Below are 18,162 nucleotides of genomic sequence, written 5' to 3'. Positions count from 1 at the left end.
GGCGGGCGGACTTAGTCCGCCCGTCATCATAATGACCCCCTTAGTCTGGCCATATGGGCCGGCGTATTCATTTTACAGCTGGGCCAAGACAGATCTGTGTGAGGATGGTCTCTGTCTGGAGTAGCACAGTGGGTGATAAATTGGAATGCACACCAGAGTTGTCACCAGTGACTGCGATTAATTAAAAGATTATATACATCGCTATGAAGCTAAAGACTTCAATTAGTATAAGATGTTTGGGATACTGTCAAGTAATGGCTTCACCATGAGAACATTTTGTATAGGTGTGTGGGCAGTGGGGAGGTAAGATGAGCAGAAATGACAACAGGCCTTAATCCAAAGACTTAATCAATCAATCAATCAAAGACATTTATAGAGCGCACTACATACCCGTAGGGTCTCAAGGCGCTGGGGGTTGGGGGGGGGTGCCGCTACTGCTCGAACAGCCAGGTCTTCAGCTTCTTCCTGAAGGAGAGGTGGTCTTGGGTCAGGCACAGGTCGGTCGGGAGGGAGTTCCAGGTCTTGGCGGCCAGGTAGGAGAAGGACCTTCCTCCTGTAGTCGCTCTTCAGATGCGGGGGACGGCGGCGAGGGCGTGGTTGGCTGATCGGAGGTGGCGTTTGGGAGCGTAGAAGTTGATTCGGCTGTTGAGGTAGCTCGGGCCTTGGTCGTGTAGGGCTTTGTGTGCGTGGGTGAGGAGGCGGAAGGTGATTCTTTTGTTGACGGGGAGCCAGTGTAGGTCTCTCAGATGTCCGGAGATGTGGCAGGTTCGTGGGATGTCGAGGATGAGTCTGGCTGAGGCGTTCTGGATCCGCTGGAGTCTCTTCTGGAGCTTGGCGGTGGTACCGGCGTAGAGGGCGTTGCCGTAGTCCAGTCGACTGGTGACGAGGGCCTGGGTGACGGTCTTCCTGGTCTCGGTGGGGATCCACCAGAAGATCTTCCGTAGCATGCGTAGGATGTTGAAGCACGCCGAGGAGACGTTGTTGACTTGCCTGGTCATGGAGAGGGAGGAGTCCAGGATGAAGCCCAGGTTGCGTGCATGGTCTGTCGGTTTGGGTGCGGTGCCCAGGGCGGGAGGCCACCAGGAGTCGTCCCAGGCGGAGGGTGAAGAGCCCAGGATGAGGACCTCCGTCTTGTCTGAGTTCAGTTTCAGGTGGCTGGTCGTCATCCACTCGGCTACCTCTTTCATCCCTTCGTGCAGGTTGGCTCTGGCGGCGGCGGGGTCATTGGTCAGGGAGAGGATCAGCTGGGTGTCGTCGGCGTAGGAGATTATGCTGAGGTTGTGTTGGCGTGCGATGGCCGCGAGGGGGCTCATGTAGACGTTGAAGAGAGTAGGGCTCAGCGAGGATCCTTGAGGGACGCCGCAGATGACTTCGGTACTCTATGTATGACAGGGGAAACCCATTAAACCAAACGGTACCTGGGTAATATAGACTCAAATAAGAAATTGGTACCTTGGTTATACGGTATGTATTGTAATTTGAAATAATAAGGAATAAAAATAAAGTACTCCCTATATTAGTGTTTATATCACTGTGACCACACTAAGTATATTTATCTCTTTTATATAGTCTCCTATCTCGTCATGACCCACAGACACGTTAGAGGTTATTACTAAATGATTTTTCTTTTTTCTTTTTATCAAGTAAGAAAGTTTATATATCTCTCATTTTTGATTTCCAAACACGTTTGTATATACAAATAATTTTTACATATATACAACAGAATAGAAGCCCTTCGTTTCGAGTTAGGATGTCTCACCAAAACCTAAAACAGACATTCCTATTGAGATCACGCAGACTCATATGAGGAAAACAATTAGGTGGAACTAATTTAAACCCAATGTCTTAAAGATCCCTCAACACACTATTCAAATTAATCAAAATTATTTATATGTATCTGCTGTCTCTTTATGGTCGACGCGTTTCAGCCAATCAATTCTGGCCTCTTCAGGACTAGGGCTATTCACAATCCATCGGGTATTAGAGTCGGAAACACTTTACAACTTTTTCATGGGCTCTTTTTATAAGTGTAAACACTCTCTGCTCGCTTGGCAATCCAAATAATGGTACTATTGCTAGGTCGATAAACCTCACGACTTCAGCATTCAGCTCGCGCTCCAAGCGCTTCTTTAAATATTTCTTATTGCTCAATCACGGGTGAAAACCTCAGCCATGCGCGTTTCTCTCTCCCCGGGGTGTTTTGTAGTGTCTCTCTTTGTTTTCAAATAGGTCGTCTCTCTGGAGTGTTTGTACGTGTCCGCCTCTATAATTTGACGACTTCGGTGGCCTCTGACTTGTACGGTGGTAGGTGGACTCTCTGTGTTCTTCCGTCGAGGAAGGAGGTGATCCATTCCAGCGCCTTGTCCTGGATTCCGATGTTGCTGAGGCGCTGTACTAGGGTGCGGTGGCAGACAGTGTTGAATGCCGCGGAGAGGTCTAGGAGGATGAGGGCCGCTGTTTCTCCGTTGTCCATCAGGGCTCGGATGTCATCGGTGGCGGCGATGAGGGCGGTCTCGGTGCTGTGGTTGGCTCGGAAGCCAGACTGTGAGGGGTCGAGGGATCCATTCGTCTCGAGGAAGGCGGCCATCTGCTTGTTGACGGTCTTTTCGATGACTTTGGCTGGAAACGGGAGGAGCGAGATGGGGATGAAAGTAGCAAACTCTAAAGCACTTTGCTCAGCTACATTATACAGCAGATTACTCAATGATTAACCCATGAAGTAGTAGTGCCCAGAGTGCACACAGTACAGTTCACTTAAAGTTGTATGAATGGATGTTTATTTCAACCAAATTTTGACCTCTCGTAGCTAACTGGCTGGACCATAATGTTGGGCATTGTCTGTTCATGGGTGTATGCCTCTCAAGAGACATAACCCATGATTCACAAAAACATTTGTGAATATGGGAAGTATTGCAACAGGACTACTCTTTTCTGTATTCTTAATTGTTGTTGTGAGTTAGCTCGGAAACATCAAACTCCCTATTAGTAAATTTACAACGACAACACAGGTATTTCTATCTATCTGTATTATGTATGTATGTCTACTCCTTTAATACTCCCTGAATATTCTAATTTTAAATATATTGGGGTTAATTCTCAAGAACAGGAGTACTACTTTGCATACTACAAAATGCATTTGTGAATTGGACCCTTAGGGTCCATAATGAAAGGTATAAATGGGATGCATTTTCTCAGGTTTGCAAAAGAGGAGGCCCATCACAAAAGTTGTTATAGAAGTTAAAGACAGCAGAAAACCAAGGATGATATTGAGTTCAGCACTTCAGCACTTGCTCCTAGGCACGACCCACATGCCAAATCTATTTACCAAGTGAAAATATCTTCATATTGATAAGTCAATTACTTTTACAGTTAGGTAAACTTATAAAGGACATCCAGCGGAAATGGGTCACTGTATGCTGGTCTTGTGTAGGCATCTGAATAGGATGAGGTGAGAGATTGTGTTGAAAGATGCAGAGACAACAATGAGAATGAGGGCTGCCATGTTTCCTCTGTCCAGGATGAACAGAATGTCATCCATGGCTGTGGTGAGTGCTGTTTCAGTACTGTGGTTAGCCCTGGAGTGTATGGCATCGAGGAGCTGGTGTTTGCTGAGGTGATCTATTAGGAATAGGTGGATGAGCTTTTTTAAGACTTGGGGCAAATATGGTAGAAGAGAGATCAATCTGTAGTTGGAGAGCAGGGCTGGGTCGATGGAGGGATTCTTGGCAGGGGAGTGAAAGAGGCATGTTTCCAGGCAATGCGGAATGTGGCTCAGTTGATAGAAGCATTGTGTAAGAGCTTCGCTGATAGGTAGTAGTCCTTTAGTGAAGCGTGATGGGGCAGGGGTCAGATGGAGCCCTAAGTGGATGGACTTTGGACTTCCTAGTGATGGAAGTTTTGTTTGAAGTGATGGTGACCCACAAGGTCATGGTCTGTTCTTAAGTTGAGTTGGGCAGTCAAGTTGCAAGAGCAATGGGTTCCAGTTGGGGTGTTGTCTAGTTCCTACTTATCCATAAGATCTGCATGTTTGTTGGACAACATAAACTTTGGATGAGGTGCCTAGAGTGTTTTCGGGCACCCCATCAGGATATGTTGGCCTAGAGAACAGCTACCTCACAGTGCCTCCAAAAGCCCTATCTAACCCAAACAAGGAGCATGTGGCTTCTGACAACCATTGCACATGACAACCCTGACCCCTCAGAGATCACAGTAGCAGATCAGAACCTCTCGCTCAGTCACTCATGCTTACTTGTTCTCAGAGAAATATACAGAGAATATATTTATTGATCCAAAGTCATTCTCGTATAGAATACATGTGTTGCGATAATCAATAGATAGAATCAGATAAAAGTGATTTCAAGCCCCTAGAGAGTAAATAGTAGATACAGTTCCACCATGGTGCTATGACAGTGTATATAAGCAGGTATATAATAAATGGTAGTAATCTTGTGTACTCCTACTATGCAAGCCCTACTCTGTGTATGTCTAAAGTATATGTAGGTGTAGAACCAAGATTTCCCCACGGGATGATCCAACCCCATTACCTGGCGGGAGAGAATGTAGGGCCATGTCCTTGTCACAAACTGAACACCCCTGACAGAGATATCAGACCGCTGCATGATGAAGTCTCAGCATGCAGGGACCCTTGATGTCAGCTGAAGTGTCTCCTCTGCCCATCAAATGTTTATTATTTATAATAAAAAGTTTCCTTGCGATGTACATATAGATAATCAATGTCATGGATGGGCAGATAACCCTGTCACCCAGTAGATGAAGATAGGATGATATTTGTGCATTGTACGTAAAAGGCCCTGTACTCAATGTTCGGAGCTTCATGATAATGTTTTGTGAAGCCAAACGTGCAAGCAAAATTAGTTACAGAGAAACTGATCCAACATTGTCACACACATGTATATATGTGCAAAAGGTCATAGGAATAATGTTATTGTACTGGAAAGAGGACAATGTAATGAAATGTGCAGCATTGCTACGTGGGCCTAACATGGGCACATAACAGGGGGTCGAAGTTGGCATATATAGAGGTGATTTTGTTACAGAAGAATTCCGAGAGGTTGTTGTGGATGTCTTGAAAAGGGAGTGATTTTTATGGATGTGGATGCAGGCATGGTGAACTCTTTGATTCTTGGGAAGATTTCTTGTTGCTGATGGTGCCTGTGTTTATGTGGTCTGCAAGTGCCGTGTTCTAGGTGTTCAGGGTCTGATGGTGGTAGCATCTTAAACCAGATTTTAAGATGTCTTTGGCCGAGGTGTCCAGGCTCATTCTCCACTTGTGTTTCAGTTGCTTGTAGTGGTAGCCTGACTTTTTCTGTGTACCAGCTGGCATGCCGTCTGGGTCTTGAAATTGTGTTGCCTTTGAAGGCTATCAGGGTGTTGGGGCATGTAGTCATCCAGATGGAAAAGATCTTTATGGCTTTCAGCAGGTTGCTGATGGGATCTTGTTGGTGCATGGAGAGGGCCTAGGTCCAGTCCTTCTCTGAGATGTTTCTCGATCTAAGGACAGCAGGCCTGTTGGTAGCAGGTTTGTGGCGGTGTGTGAATGGATGCTGAAACTGACAAGGGCAAGCTTTGTCCAGGTCAGCAAAGATGGTTTGTTAACTATTATATTTCTCAGGGAGGTAAAAATCAGGTTATTGAGGTGTCTGGTGAAGTGTGTAGGTTCAGTGTGGTGCTCGGTGAGACCAAGGTCTACAAGACTTTCTAGGATGGCAATCGAGTTTGGGTCAATGTGATAGTCAACGTGAAAGATTTGGTCTCCATTGAGGATAAAGGTGCTGTAATTGATTATGAGGGTGCAATGAAGTCAGTGATGTTGCTGGTGAAGTTGGCGCACATCCTGGTTGTCTGTATATGAGGGCCCCTCGCAAACTGAAATTTGTCGTGATGTGTAGTTTAATCATGATGTGTTCCATATAGCTAGTAGGTGTGTCTTTGGTGGTGGTGCAGCTGTTGGTGTCCTTGAATATGATGGGGACTCTGCCTTTGGCCTTGTCCTTACAGTCCTGTCTAGCAAACCTTTAGCCTGCAGTAATGGCTAAAGTGACAGGTGCTGAGGCTAGGTTCAGCCATGTTTCTTAAGGAAAAGCATGTCCAGGATGTGATCATCCTGGAGGTTCCATATTTCTGTGGTGAATTTGGTGAGTGAGCAGGTGTTGTAGAGCATGCATGTGAGTACAGAGAGCTGTGTGCATGTCAAATTGGCTGTCAGTGTGAGAGAGTGGAGTGTTGGGTGTTGTTTGAGTGGAAGTGTGGGACTGTTGGTGTAGAAGGCATAAGTAAAAGCTCCCTCCGTGTTGTGCGGGCTTGTGAGGCAGTGGCACAGAGATCAGGGGTTGGGGTTTAGAACATGGACGAGTGTGGTGGTATAGCAGTGGGAGGAAGGAGAGCCAGGGCTCCTGGCGCTGAGTTAGGTCCAGGTCCAGAAGGGTTTGATGGGCTTGCCTTAGGAATGCCTTTGATGCACCAGTTGTGTGTCAGTGTTGCAGCTGTCTTTAAGTAGGTCCTTGGAGAGAGGAGGAGCAAAGGGGCAGTTAGAATTGTTGAGGATGCATGGGAGATGGAAAGCGGGAAAGCAGGAACCAGGTAAGAAGTGCTGGGGAAAAGAAAGGATAGAAAAACCAAGGTATAGAGTCACTACGAACAGAGAAAAGAGGCACAAAACAAGGCACAGAAAACAGGTAAATGAGGCTTAAACATGGATAGACTAGAGAAAATCAGGGCAAATAGAGGCACAAATGTAGAGCAGAAGAAGGAGCTGAAGGCACAAAATAGGTAGGAAAGAGCAAGGAGTGGCGCAAAGCGGCACAGTACAAGGGTGGATAAAGCAGAGAATGGAGCGAAGAGGAACAGAACAAAGTCACAGAGAGATAGAGGTGATGGACACTGTGGCTGCCATTAGGTAGGTCTTAGGAGCAAGGAGGAGAGTAAGAGCAGCAAGCAGAGCTACCGGGGCATGGGAAAGTAAGAAAGTTGAAACCAGGTAAGGAGCAACGGGGGAGGAAAGGGCTAGAATAATGAAGGAACATTGCAAAGGCCAACAGAAAAGAGGCAAAAAAGAGGGGTCAAAATAGAGCAAGCAGAAAACAGGCAGATATGACAATAATCAGAACACGAAGTGGAAAAAAAGGCACAGAAAACCAGGCAGAAATTGGGCAGAAGAGACTAAATTCAGAGAAGACAATGGAGCACAAAGGCACAAAAAACACGGAGGAATTTAACAGTGTGGCCTCCATTGGCTTTCTGTCCATAATTTAACAATGGCAAGTTGATGGAGTTATCATAACTACCATTTTAAGTCCTTGAATGCCATTTTACCTTGCTCCTGTCAATATCTATACTTAAATAAAATAATCCAATGTTAGCCTATTGAGTTAGTTATCTCCAGTGGGGAACACCTAATGTATCCGTTTTTCCCTCACCAAGCTTTTAAATCATATTTTATAATGTCTCTCCTTATAGTTACAAGGCACCCTGGGGGTGATCAGGGCAAAAAGTATGACTTGCTCACAGAGGGTCATAGCATTTAAGAATGATAAAAATGGCAAAAAACACTTTGCAATGTATGAATGTCCTCAATTAGGCACTCCAGAGATACACAACATTGCTGCAAATGCCATTCCCAAAATTACTTCTATGAAAATGTCTTCAACAGTACCACCAAATAAAACAGTAAAGGTCACATAACTATGATGCTAATACTAAACTCTACACAATTGGGGAAATTCACAAAGGTATCGTACACTTACAAGTAATTTGCACATGTACTTTACTCTTGCACTTTTGAGTAAGTGCTACTTTTGACTATTCACAAAATCTGAGTATAAAGTTACTCAAAAGAGTAGACTTGCACATTTCCACTTTCAGGTAAGGGGGTGAGGACAAATCTATGGGGGTACGTTTCTAGTGCTAAAAAAGAAACAGTACTAAGTATACCACCACATAGGCCTAAACAGTGATTCTGCAACACTCTCCAATACAAAATAATAGCAGTACGAACTTAAAATAAAAACCCATTGGAAATAATGTTAAACTAAAATAAAATATTTTGAATAATTTAAAATATAAATAAATACAATATATTATTAACAAATGTAAAAATGTCGCTTTCCGCACTACAAACTTGCCCTACGCAATACCAAAAGCACATTCTTTGATGAAAGGATAAAAAACTCATTCTGCTCCGCCAGGGAAACCTTTATCATTTTAAAAGAATTACTCAAAGTTCCAGATCTGCGACCAGAGAAACTTCCAGACTCCAAGACCTCGGAAGAGAAATGCCTCAATTTGGCCAAATTCTTTGACGAGAAAATCCAGAAAATTCTCGCCTCCCTACCTCCTGTCGACCTCAGTCTCATTGATGAGGGTGCACTAATTCGGACCCAACTACCACCCACCTAAACTCTCCCGGCCCGGTAACTATTGAAGAGGTTCTAACTACGATAGCGACAATCAAAAGCGGCTCCCCTAGCGACCCGGTGCCCTTACGCATTCTAAAAAAAGTGGTCCCTACGATCGCCCCTCCTCTAACTGACCTCATCAATTCATCACTGCTCCAGGGAAAAGTCCCCCCCAGCTGGAAAGCGGCCGTTGTCAAGGCGCTCCTTAAAAAACCTTCACTTGACCCCCTGGACATGGCCAACTATAGGCCAATCTCCCTCCTCCCCGGAATCAGTAAAATCACTGAAAAGCTAGTCAACAAAAAGCTCTCGCAGTTTCTAGAGTATAACAACTTGCTCAGAAGCTCGCAAACCGGATTCCGCCCAGGTCAGGGCACGGACATCGCCCTGCTTGCGGCAGTGGAGGAGGCCAGAGTCATTTTGGACGCAGGAGGATCAGTGGCAGTGATCCTCCTGGACCTCAGTGCGGCCTTCGACACTGTTAACCACCGGGTCTTAATCCAGCGACTCAAAAACATCGGTGTAGATGGCACTGCCCTGGCCTGGTTCGCATCATTCTTAGACCATCGCTCCTTCCAGGTCTGGGAGAACGACACCCGCTCCCCTGCAACCCCCCTCCAATGTGGAGTGCCCCAGGGCTCGTCATTAAGCCCGACATTATTTAATGTCTACATGTCCCCATTGGAGGAGGTGGTCATCCCGTTCGGAGTGAAAATCATCAGCTACGCGGATGACACTCAATTAGTGGTGTCTCTATCTCATCCCAACCAGGAACCATCTAACCTCCATAGCTGCCTCTCAGAAATTCAGGGATGGATGAATAGTTCGTCGTTGAAACTCAATGGATCAAAGACAGATATCCTACTCCTCGGCCAAAAGGGGCTTTCCCTTCCCCCTAACATCTGGCCTCCCTGTTTAGGTGAACCCCCAGTCCCCAAGACCGAGATCAAGAGCCTGGGAATCTGGCTAGAAAAAGACCTGTCCTTCAAGACCCAAGCCCAAAAAATCGCTGGGACTTGCTTCGGGCTCCCTAAATCTATCAGGAAAATTCTGCCTATGCTCCCTCCTGTCTCCCAGAAATTGCTCATCCATGGCCTCATCCTTTCAAGGCTGGACTATAGCAATGCCATCTATCTGGGTGCCCCCGAAGCAACCCTCAACAAACTGCAAAGGATCCAGAATGCCGCGGCCCGGATTCTTACCAACACTCTGGCCAGATCCTCGGCCAAACCAGCTCTGAAGTATCTTCACTGGCTCCCAGTGAGAGAGCGAGTCAAATTTAAGGCCCTCTGCCTGTCCCATAAACTCCTGCAGGATAAAGGCCCCCCCATGCTCAAAAAATTCAACTGGCCCTACAAAGCCACAAGATCCCTTCGCTCTGACCACAAACACCTTATCACTACTTTCAGAGTGAAGAGGGCACGCACTGGCGGACGGCGTTTTTCTGTGAAAGCAGCCCGCCTGTGGAATGCCCTCCCCCGGACTCTAAGGATGGATTTAGATTACCTCCGGTTCAGAAAACTTCTGAAAACTCACCTGTTCCCCTGATCTCCTCCCTTACGTCACCCTCTTGACTGTCCTGATCTTAGCGCTGGGATGCTTACGGGTTACTACGCGCTTTACAAAACCCCTAATAATAATATTAATAATAAAATTGTAAATATGTATTGTTTAAGTATAAAATATTTGAATGATTATTTTGAATTTAAAATGAATGTAACAATATGTTTTATTAAAATATAAATAATTATGTTTTAAATAATTCTGTACATCACTTTTAATAGTTATGAATACATTACAAAAAATGCATGTTATTACTTTAAGTGAGAAGGTATTTTTTACTGGAAGTTCAGAAAAAAATTGTAATTTCATGTATTATATGAAAGTAATAAACAATTAATTCACAATTAAGTTCATAGTGCTGGTACTATTCTTTGTTCTACATTTAAAAGAAATATATACAATTATTTACATTCATATTTAACATACAAATAAACAAATACTTAGACTAACTTTTTTCAACTTTATTAAAGTTTTTAACTTTTCCTTATACTTTACCATGTGGAGAATATCGTCCCGACAGTTGAGTCTCTGTATAGCAAAGTGAGGATCTCCTCTTAAAAAAGAGGAGAGGTGGAGATTTATGCTGGTAGTTTTGTGAATGGCATATTCTAGCACTTTAGAAGCACTATTGTAATACTGATAAATGTACTACAAAATGCAGTTTGTGAATAGGCCCCAGTATGCTTTACAATTTCATAATGCTCTTCTGGTCTGATTACAAAGCCTGCTGACTCAGGGCATCATTAGTAAACCATGGTTAGGAGCCTTAGTCTACAGACCGCCTGGATACAAAGCTAATGTTGTAAACCAGCTAGTTGGATTTATTGCGCCCTGTGTCGTGGGTGCCGATAATTTCATTCTTATCAGTGATTTAAATTACCATGCTGATTTAGCACAGGACCCTGACACTGACCAACTGATTACATCTCTGCAGACACTGGGGCTGGAGCAAGTGGTAGTTGGGCCTACACATCAGGCTGGCCACACTCTTGACCTCTTGTTTACTAACTCTACTAGGATTGTCGTTGGCCAACCTGTACAGCTTCTCTGGACGGATTATTATTGAATACATTTTAGTCTTCCTGCAAATGATCCGATAATCAGACGGGATAAAGAAAGCGTCGTTATCAGACCTTGGTGCAAAGCTACATCTGCTTCTTTCTCTAATAATTTCAGGATCGAAGCTGAACTGAACACTAACAACATTGAGGAAGCGATCATCGACTTCGAACAAGTTATTACAACGACCCTGAAAACAATAGCGCCTTTTTCTAGAGTCAAGGTCAAGTATAAACCATCTCCCTGGTTTACTACAGAACTCAAAATTGAGAAATTATCCAACAGGGTGGCTGAGCGTCTCTGGAGAAAAACCAAAACAGCCAGTGGCCAAGCTAATTATAGAGAAAGTCATTGCGCATATTTAAATAACATCAAAAATGGCAAAAAGCTGTATTTAGCAGGGAGGATTGAGAATGCAGCCAACTCGAGTAAAGAGTTATGTAAAATCTTGAAAGAGTTCACCACCCCTGAAGCTATTCAATCCTCCGTGGCCCCCTCTCAAGATTAGGTCGACAAATTATCCTTTTTCTTTAATGAGAAAATAAAGTCTATCTACAGATCCTTCCCGCATGATAACAGGACTGATATGCAGGTAACCAGGAGCAGCCACCTACCGATACCTCTGTTGACTAAATTTCAATCAGTAACCAGTGAACAGGTATCGGAGGTTATTGTCAAGATTAAATCCGGCTCTCCCATAGATCCCCCGGATTTTTAGGGAATTGGCACCCTTTCTGATACCAAGGCTAACAGAGATGTTCAACCTCTCTCTGGATAAAGCTGTCATTCCTGGTAGCTAGAAGAAAGTGCAAATTAGGCCCATTTTGAAGAAACCTACCCTAGATGCCAGTGAATTAGCCAATTACCGCCCATCTTGCTGCTGCCCTATTTCGAGAAAGCCCTTGATGCCCTGGTAAATAAACAACTGACTAGCCGTCTAGAAAAGCATAGACTTCTTGAGCCTTCTCAATCGGGGTTTAATGCGGCGCATAGTACCGAAACAGCAGTAGTAGAAATGGTAGACAATATCAGGCTTGCCTTAGATAATAAGGAATCAGCTATTCTGGTTCTGTTGGACCTGTCAGCCGCTTTTGACACCATCTCCCATGACATTTTGTTACAGCGGCTCTGGGAGATGGGGGTCCAAGTGAAGGCCTTCGACTGGTTCAACAATTATCTAAAAGATCGTTCTTCCACTGTGCTAGACAGAATGCTTGTTGGTTCCTGAGGCAGAAGCCGGGGACATAATTACTGTGCTTTAATTTTAAAAAAATCGTAATAGTTTCGTTTTTTACTCACTTTTGTCCTTTATGCACTGAATTGCTATTTTAAATATCCCCTTTGTGCATATACTGCCTGCATTGCAAATTTCGCCCCCCCAGCAGCTGACTAGGTGCTGCCTCGGGGCTTTCCCTTTGGACGCCATCTTGGGTGAGTAGAGGGCGAGCTGACTAGTTGCTCGACCCTCCCACCCTCACCAGCATAAAAATCGTACTGGTTCTCACGCGATTAGCTTGTTAGACAGAATGCTTGTTGGTTCCTGAGGCGGAAGCCGGGAACATAATTACTGTGCTTTAATTTTAAAAAATCGCAATAGTTTCGTTTTTTACTCACTTTTGTCCTTTATGCACTGAATTGCTATTTTAAATATCCCCTTTGTGCATATACTGCCTGCATTGCAAATTTCGCCCCCCCAGCAGCCGACTAGGTGCTGCCTCGGGGCTTTCCCTTTGGACGCCATCTTGGATGAGTAGAGGGCGAGCTGACTAGTTGCTCGGCCCTCCCACCCTCACTAGTATAAGATGCTCACCTATCCTCGGACACGCAGCGGACGAGCGCAGCGGGCGCGCCGGCGGCGCGCTTAAGGCGAGCTCGTCCGCGACCGGTCGCGGCCAGGGGCCAGAAACCCTGCCCATGGTAACATGAGGGGACCAGAAAGACTGTACTACACTAGAGAACAACAGTTGAAACTGTGCCCCGGGATTGAAGAGGAATGTAAGCACAAGATGCACATGGATAGTCTCCCATTCCAGTGCACTGGCTGCGCCTTTGACCCCTATGTACCTAGGGGCTTGGAGAAGGAGGCTGATAAGGTGAGCATGGCGCTGTTAAATTGCCGCTCACTGAAGAAGCACAAAGTAGAAATTCACAACCTTCTGTTAGATCGTCGGTTGGATGTGCTTTTCCTAACCGAAACCTGGCTGGACGAGACATCCACCCCAGAAATCCTGGAGGCCCTCCCTTTAGACTACTGTTTGTTAAGAGTCGACAGGGGGATTCAGCGGGGGGGTGGCATTGCGATGATACACAAAAGAGAGCTGCCATGCACTCTGGATTCTAGAAAAATCATGAATAGCGAGGAGGGTTCTTTACCGTAAAAATCTCCCCGAAAAACACGATTACTGGCTTTTTGATATACCGACCCCTGGGTGCGACCTCACAGTTTGCTGATAGCTTGACAGAGCATGCCACCCAGCCTGCATTACGCTACAGCAAGTTTTTAATCCAGGGGATTTAAATCTTCATCTTGAGGATACAAACTGTAGGGAGGCGCAGGAGGTTGTGTTGGCAATGAAACCCCTTATGCTACAACTTCAGTCAGTTCTACCCACGCACCAATTTGGACACCTGCTGGACCCCATTTTCTCGAATTGGGAGGGAGTGGAGGTCTCGCCCCCCATTAGTGTACCTTGGTCTGGCCACTGCCTTATCCCTTTTAGGCTGAATCTAGGCCCAGTAGACCAGGAGGAGTCTAATTCCCTGCACCCTAAACGTAGGAACTGGAAAAAATTTAGTCAAGAAGCCTATAAACTGGCACTGCTTAAGGAGGCGCCACCATTAAGTGACACCCTGAGTGGGGCGTGGAGGGTTCATGAAGAGTGGATGGCGAAGGCCTTAGATATGGTTGCGCCTTGGACAACCAAGGCATGGGCCAGGCGGACTAAAACTGCGCCGTGGTTCAATAAAGAACTAGAGGCCGCCAAAGCGGCGTGCAAACATCTTGAACGTAGCTGGCGCAAACACTACAACTTAGAGTGCAAACAGCAATATAAAGACAGCCTGAAAAATTACCATAGACTCATAAAAACAGCGAAAGGTGCATTCCTGAAGGAGAGAATAGAATCCGCGGATAATTCATCAAAGGAAATGTTTACTATATACAAAGAGCTTACTGCTCCAACTAGGATAACAGCCCAAGACATCTTTTCCGAAGAAATCTGCGAATCAATTGCGGACTACTTCATGAATAAAGTGGAGAAAATATACGCCTCCTTTCCGGCTGAAACTGATCGGCTTACTAATCGCTCTAACAAAAGTACGACACCTGTCAAAGAATTATATTTAAAGTGCTTTACAGTACCTCCTAGACAGCAAATGCTGAGACTAGTGAATAATATTCAATCAGGCTCCCCTAGTGATGCAGCTGCACCCAAGTGCTTCAAGAACCAACTTGAGCTGGTAATAGACCACATTAGCAAAATGGTTGCTCTCTCATTCAAGGAATGTCACGTGTTAGATGAATGGAAGAGGGCTCAGGTGATACCCCTGAAAAAGAAACCTAACCTCCACATCTCTCAGTTTGTGAATCTTCGCCCTATTTCTCTTCTTCTGTTCTGTATGAAAACAGTGGGAAAAGTTGCCAACACTCAGCTCATGGAGTTCTTGGAAGAGGGTCAGCATCTTCACCCATCTCAGTCTGGGTTTAGGGCTAGATATTCCACAGAGACAGCCCTTCTCTTCTCTACAGAGAGACTCAGACAAGTAGTCGATGAGGGACAGACGGCAGCGTTGGTACTATTGGACCTGAGTGCGACGTTTGACACCGTATCTCATACCATGCTGCTGACCCGCCTTACAGAAATAGGAGTGGTAGGACCGGCCTATGAATGGATACAATCCTTTTTAAAAGATAGAAGCTTCCAAGTTCACTGTCCTCCGTTTAAATCTTCCCCTAGATGGTTAAGGATTGGCGTTCCTCAGGGCTCGAGTCTGAGCCTGACGCTATTTAACATATATATGGAACCCCTGGCGAGAATTGTGGCACCATATGGTGTGGACATCATAACGTACGCAGATGATGTGCAATTGATGATCACCCTAGCCCAAGGCCAGAATGAGGCAGCAGTGAACTTTTCCTCCTGCCTCAAGGAGGTATCCAAGTGGATGAATGAAAACTGTCTACGCCTTAATGGCGATAAAACAGAGCTACTGGTGATTGGACGAGCCCCTACAATTTGGTCATCAGCTTGGTGGCCATCTGAGTTGGGACCCACACCTTCCCCCTCAGAAACGGTGAAGAATCTTGGTGTCCTTTTAGACTCCAGCCTATCCTATGGACAGCACATTGGAAAGCTGGTGGGTAAATGTTATGAAATCCTTAAAACCATACGCGAAGAACTTGACTATTTGCCCATTGACACCAGGAAGTCTTTAATACATGCAATAGTCACCCCCACCTGGATTATGGAAACTCGCTGTTTATTGGCCTGAGTAAGAAAGGGTTACAGCAGCTGCAACGCGTACAAAACTCGGCTGCCAGATTGGCCCTGAATTTGTCCAGAAGAACCTCAGGGAAACAGGCTCTTAAGACTCTCCATTGGCTACCCATACAGGAACGCATCCTGTTCAAATCACTATGTATTACACACCGCGTAGCCCAGGGGAAAGGGCCAAGCTATCTTCAAAAGCATCTTACGATCCATCGCCCAAAAAGCGATTTGAGATCATCTGGGAGCATGCTGTTTCAAGTTCCTCGCATTTTCAAAGCACGAATGGGAGGCCGCTCGTTCAGATACTTAGCTTGCAAGAGATGGAATGTGCTCCCCATCGAACTCCGCATGGAACCATCGGAAGCAAGATTCCGACTTAAATTGAAAACATACCTATTCCCCCGAACTTAAGTCCTGTTTTTAGACTTCTTCCCCCCTTATGGTACTAAGTGCAGGAGGTCTTGCTCGCTGGATGGTTCTCACCCATAGCGCGGGGACACACTGTTACAGTGTAACCATGCGCTCCACAAATGGTTTATTATTATTATTATTATCTAGGTTTGATGGCTGCGTGTAGTAGGTCAGTATGTATTTGAGTACCGCAGGGGTCTATCTTGAGCCCTATGCTCTTCAATCTTTATGTTACTCCCATGGCTAAGTTAATCAGATCCTACGGCTTTGAAACCGTGTCATATGCCGATGATACCCAGTTGCTGGTCACCTTCGGACCTGACCCTGCGGATACTATCATCCGGTTCAAGAACTGCATGACCCACATCGACAACTGGATGGGTTAAAATAAATTGCAGTTGAATAACAGCAAAACCGAGATCATTCTGTTCGGCAGGACTGAAGATCATTAGTCTAGTGACTGGTGGCCCCAGGCACTGGGCCCCTGTCCGTCTCCAAAACTAATTATATGCAACTTGGGGATCACCTTCGCGAACAAGCTCTCGATGAAAGCACATGTTAACCGTGTACTGGGCAGCTGTTATGGCATTCTACCAAAAATTACGGAAGATCTTCAAATCGTTTCCAATTGAAACCCATAAGCCACTTGTACAGGGCCTAATCATTAGTCGAATAGACTACGGCAATGCCTTACTGGTCTCCATCAATAATGACCTCTACTCCAAATTGCAGAACATTCAGAACACTGCGGTAAGACTAATTCTGGACCAACCCTCAAGATCACCGCCTTGTGCCAACCTAAAAGCCCTCCACTGGCTGCCAATTAGGTTGAGACGTCAATATAAAATACTCTGCCTCACACACAAAAGCATTTATCACACAGGTCCCGGGTATCTAGGAAATAAATTGCGAAAATATCAGCCAGCCAGAACTCTGAGATCCAGTTCTAAACTTCTTTTAACTCCTTTACGGACACGCACTGTGCGAAACAGTGCCTGATCCTTTTCCTGTCTTGCTCCCCATTTCTGGAATAAGCTTCTTTCATACATTTCGTCCATTCCAGACAACCTGCGCTTCCGCAGAGAATTAAAAACCTGGCTGTTCCCCAATTGATGCGATATAAGAACCTAAGTGTGTCAATCTGTCTGCAAGCGCCTTGAGACCTAACGGTGATATGTTGCGCTATATAAGGCTTTTTGACTTTGACCATTTTGACAATAAAAGCCTTGCTACATAGTGAAGACTGCTCTTCCAAAAGGCATGATTCAAAAAGTACCACGTGCAATTGATGGATTCAAGTGCACCACACAAGTTCACACCCCTGAGGAGTAAACCTCTGTTTTTTTAACCCCAGAACAAGATCCTTCTCTTCAACCCACTGATCCCTTGAAGCTTCCCGAATCATACGCAATTCTATCTGGATCCCTTAGTTAAACTTTCACACACGCACAAAATATAAATGATTGAAGGAAGGCAGCGATGAATAAGATTGCCCAGTCTCAGTTGGATCATTTGAAAAATATTAATTAAGGGAAATGTATAGTGCATACTTTAATGGACAAAGCAAGGAAACTTAATTGTGTAAGCTAGAAAATGATTCTGACTGTATCAATAATTAATTTTCTAAAACTATCACTGTCGTACAACAACACTACAATCCCAATGAAAAGTGGGGATGAGGTAGTAGGTTAAATCTATCTCCTATATCAAGTTTAGGCTAAGATAAAGGGAATATTGTGGACTTTGATGCGTCCTGTCCCAAATGCTGCATACCTCAGCAATGACCAGACATTTTTTCTAAAGTAAGTTTGAGGCGGTTCAATATGCCAAAATCGACACTGGAAAAATTGCAGCATGTGATGTTCATTGCAACTGGTAACTACACAATGCTGAAAACTTTACAAAGGTCGTTGTTTCAATTGTGTCGCAAACAAGGAATCAGGGCCTCTGCTCCTAGAGCGTCCCTCCTACCCCTTAGTTTGCTAACTGTATGCTATGTGTACAAAAATATAAAATAGTGCTTTAATATATTAATATCTTAATAAAAGAAGTAATGTAATAGTAAAAACATAAAGGACACCGCAATCAAATAATATTTCATTTAATTTATTTAGGGCAAAGAAGGATCCTTCATGGTTAGAAACTCCAGCAAAGCGGGAACCTATACTATTTCTATATACAGCATGGGTGTAAAGTAAGTAAGGCATGTATACTCTTCAAAATGC

General features: G+C 44.9%; 1 protein-coding gene across 1 annotated transcript in view; it reads left to right on the top strand.

The window, feature by feature from the left end:
- The window catches only part of LOC147697232 (cytoplasmic tyrosine-protein kinase BMX-like), a 619,305-nt gene that overhangs the window by 285,914 nt on the left and 315,229 nt on the right, over positions 1-18,162 (top strand). The window contains exon 12 of the mRNA XM_086936120.1: positions 18,052-18,131. Within this exon, the coding sequence (XP_086792246.1) occupies positions 18,052-18,131 (80 nt within the window). The remainder of the gene's footprint in view (positions 1-18,051; positions 18,132-18,162) is intronic.

Source organism: Lissotriton vulgaris, chromosome 8 (assembly GCF_964263255.1).
Source record: "Lissotriton vulgaris chromosome 8, aLisVul1.2, whole genome shotgun sequence".
In the NCBI taxonomy this organism is placed as follows: Eukaryota; Metazoa; Chordata; class Amphibia; order Caudata; family Salamandridae; genus Lissotriton; species Lissotriton vulgaris.
The sequence above is the reverse complement of the archived record's forward strand: the minus strand, read 5'-3'. Positions and strand labels throughout refer to the sequence as shown.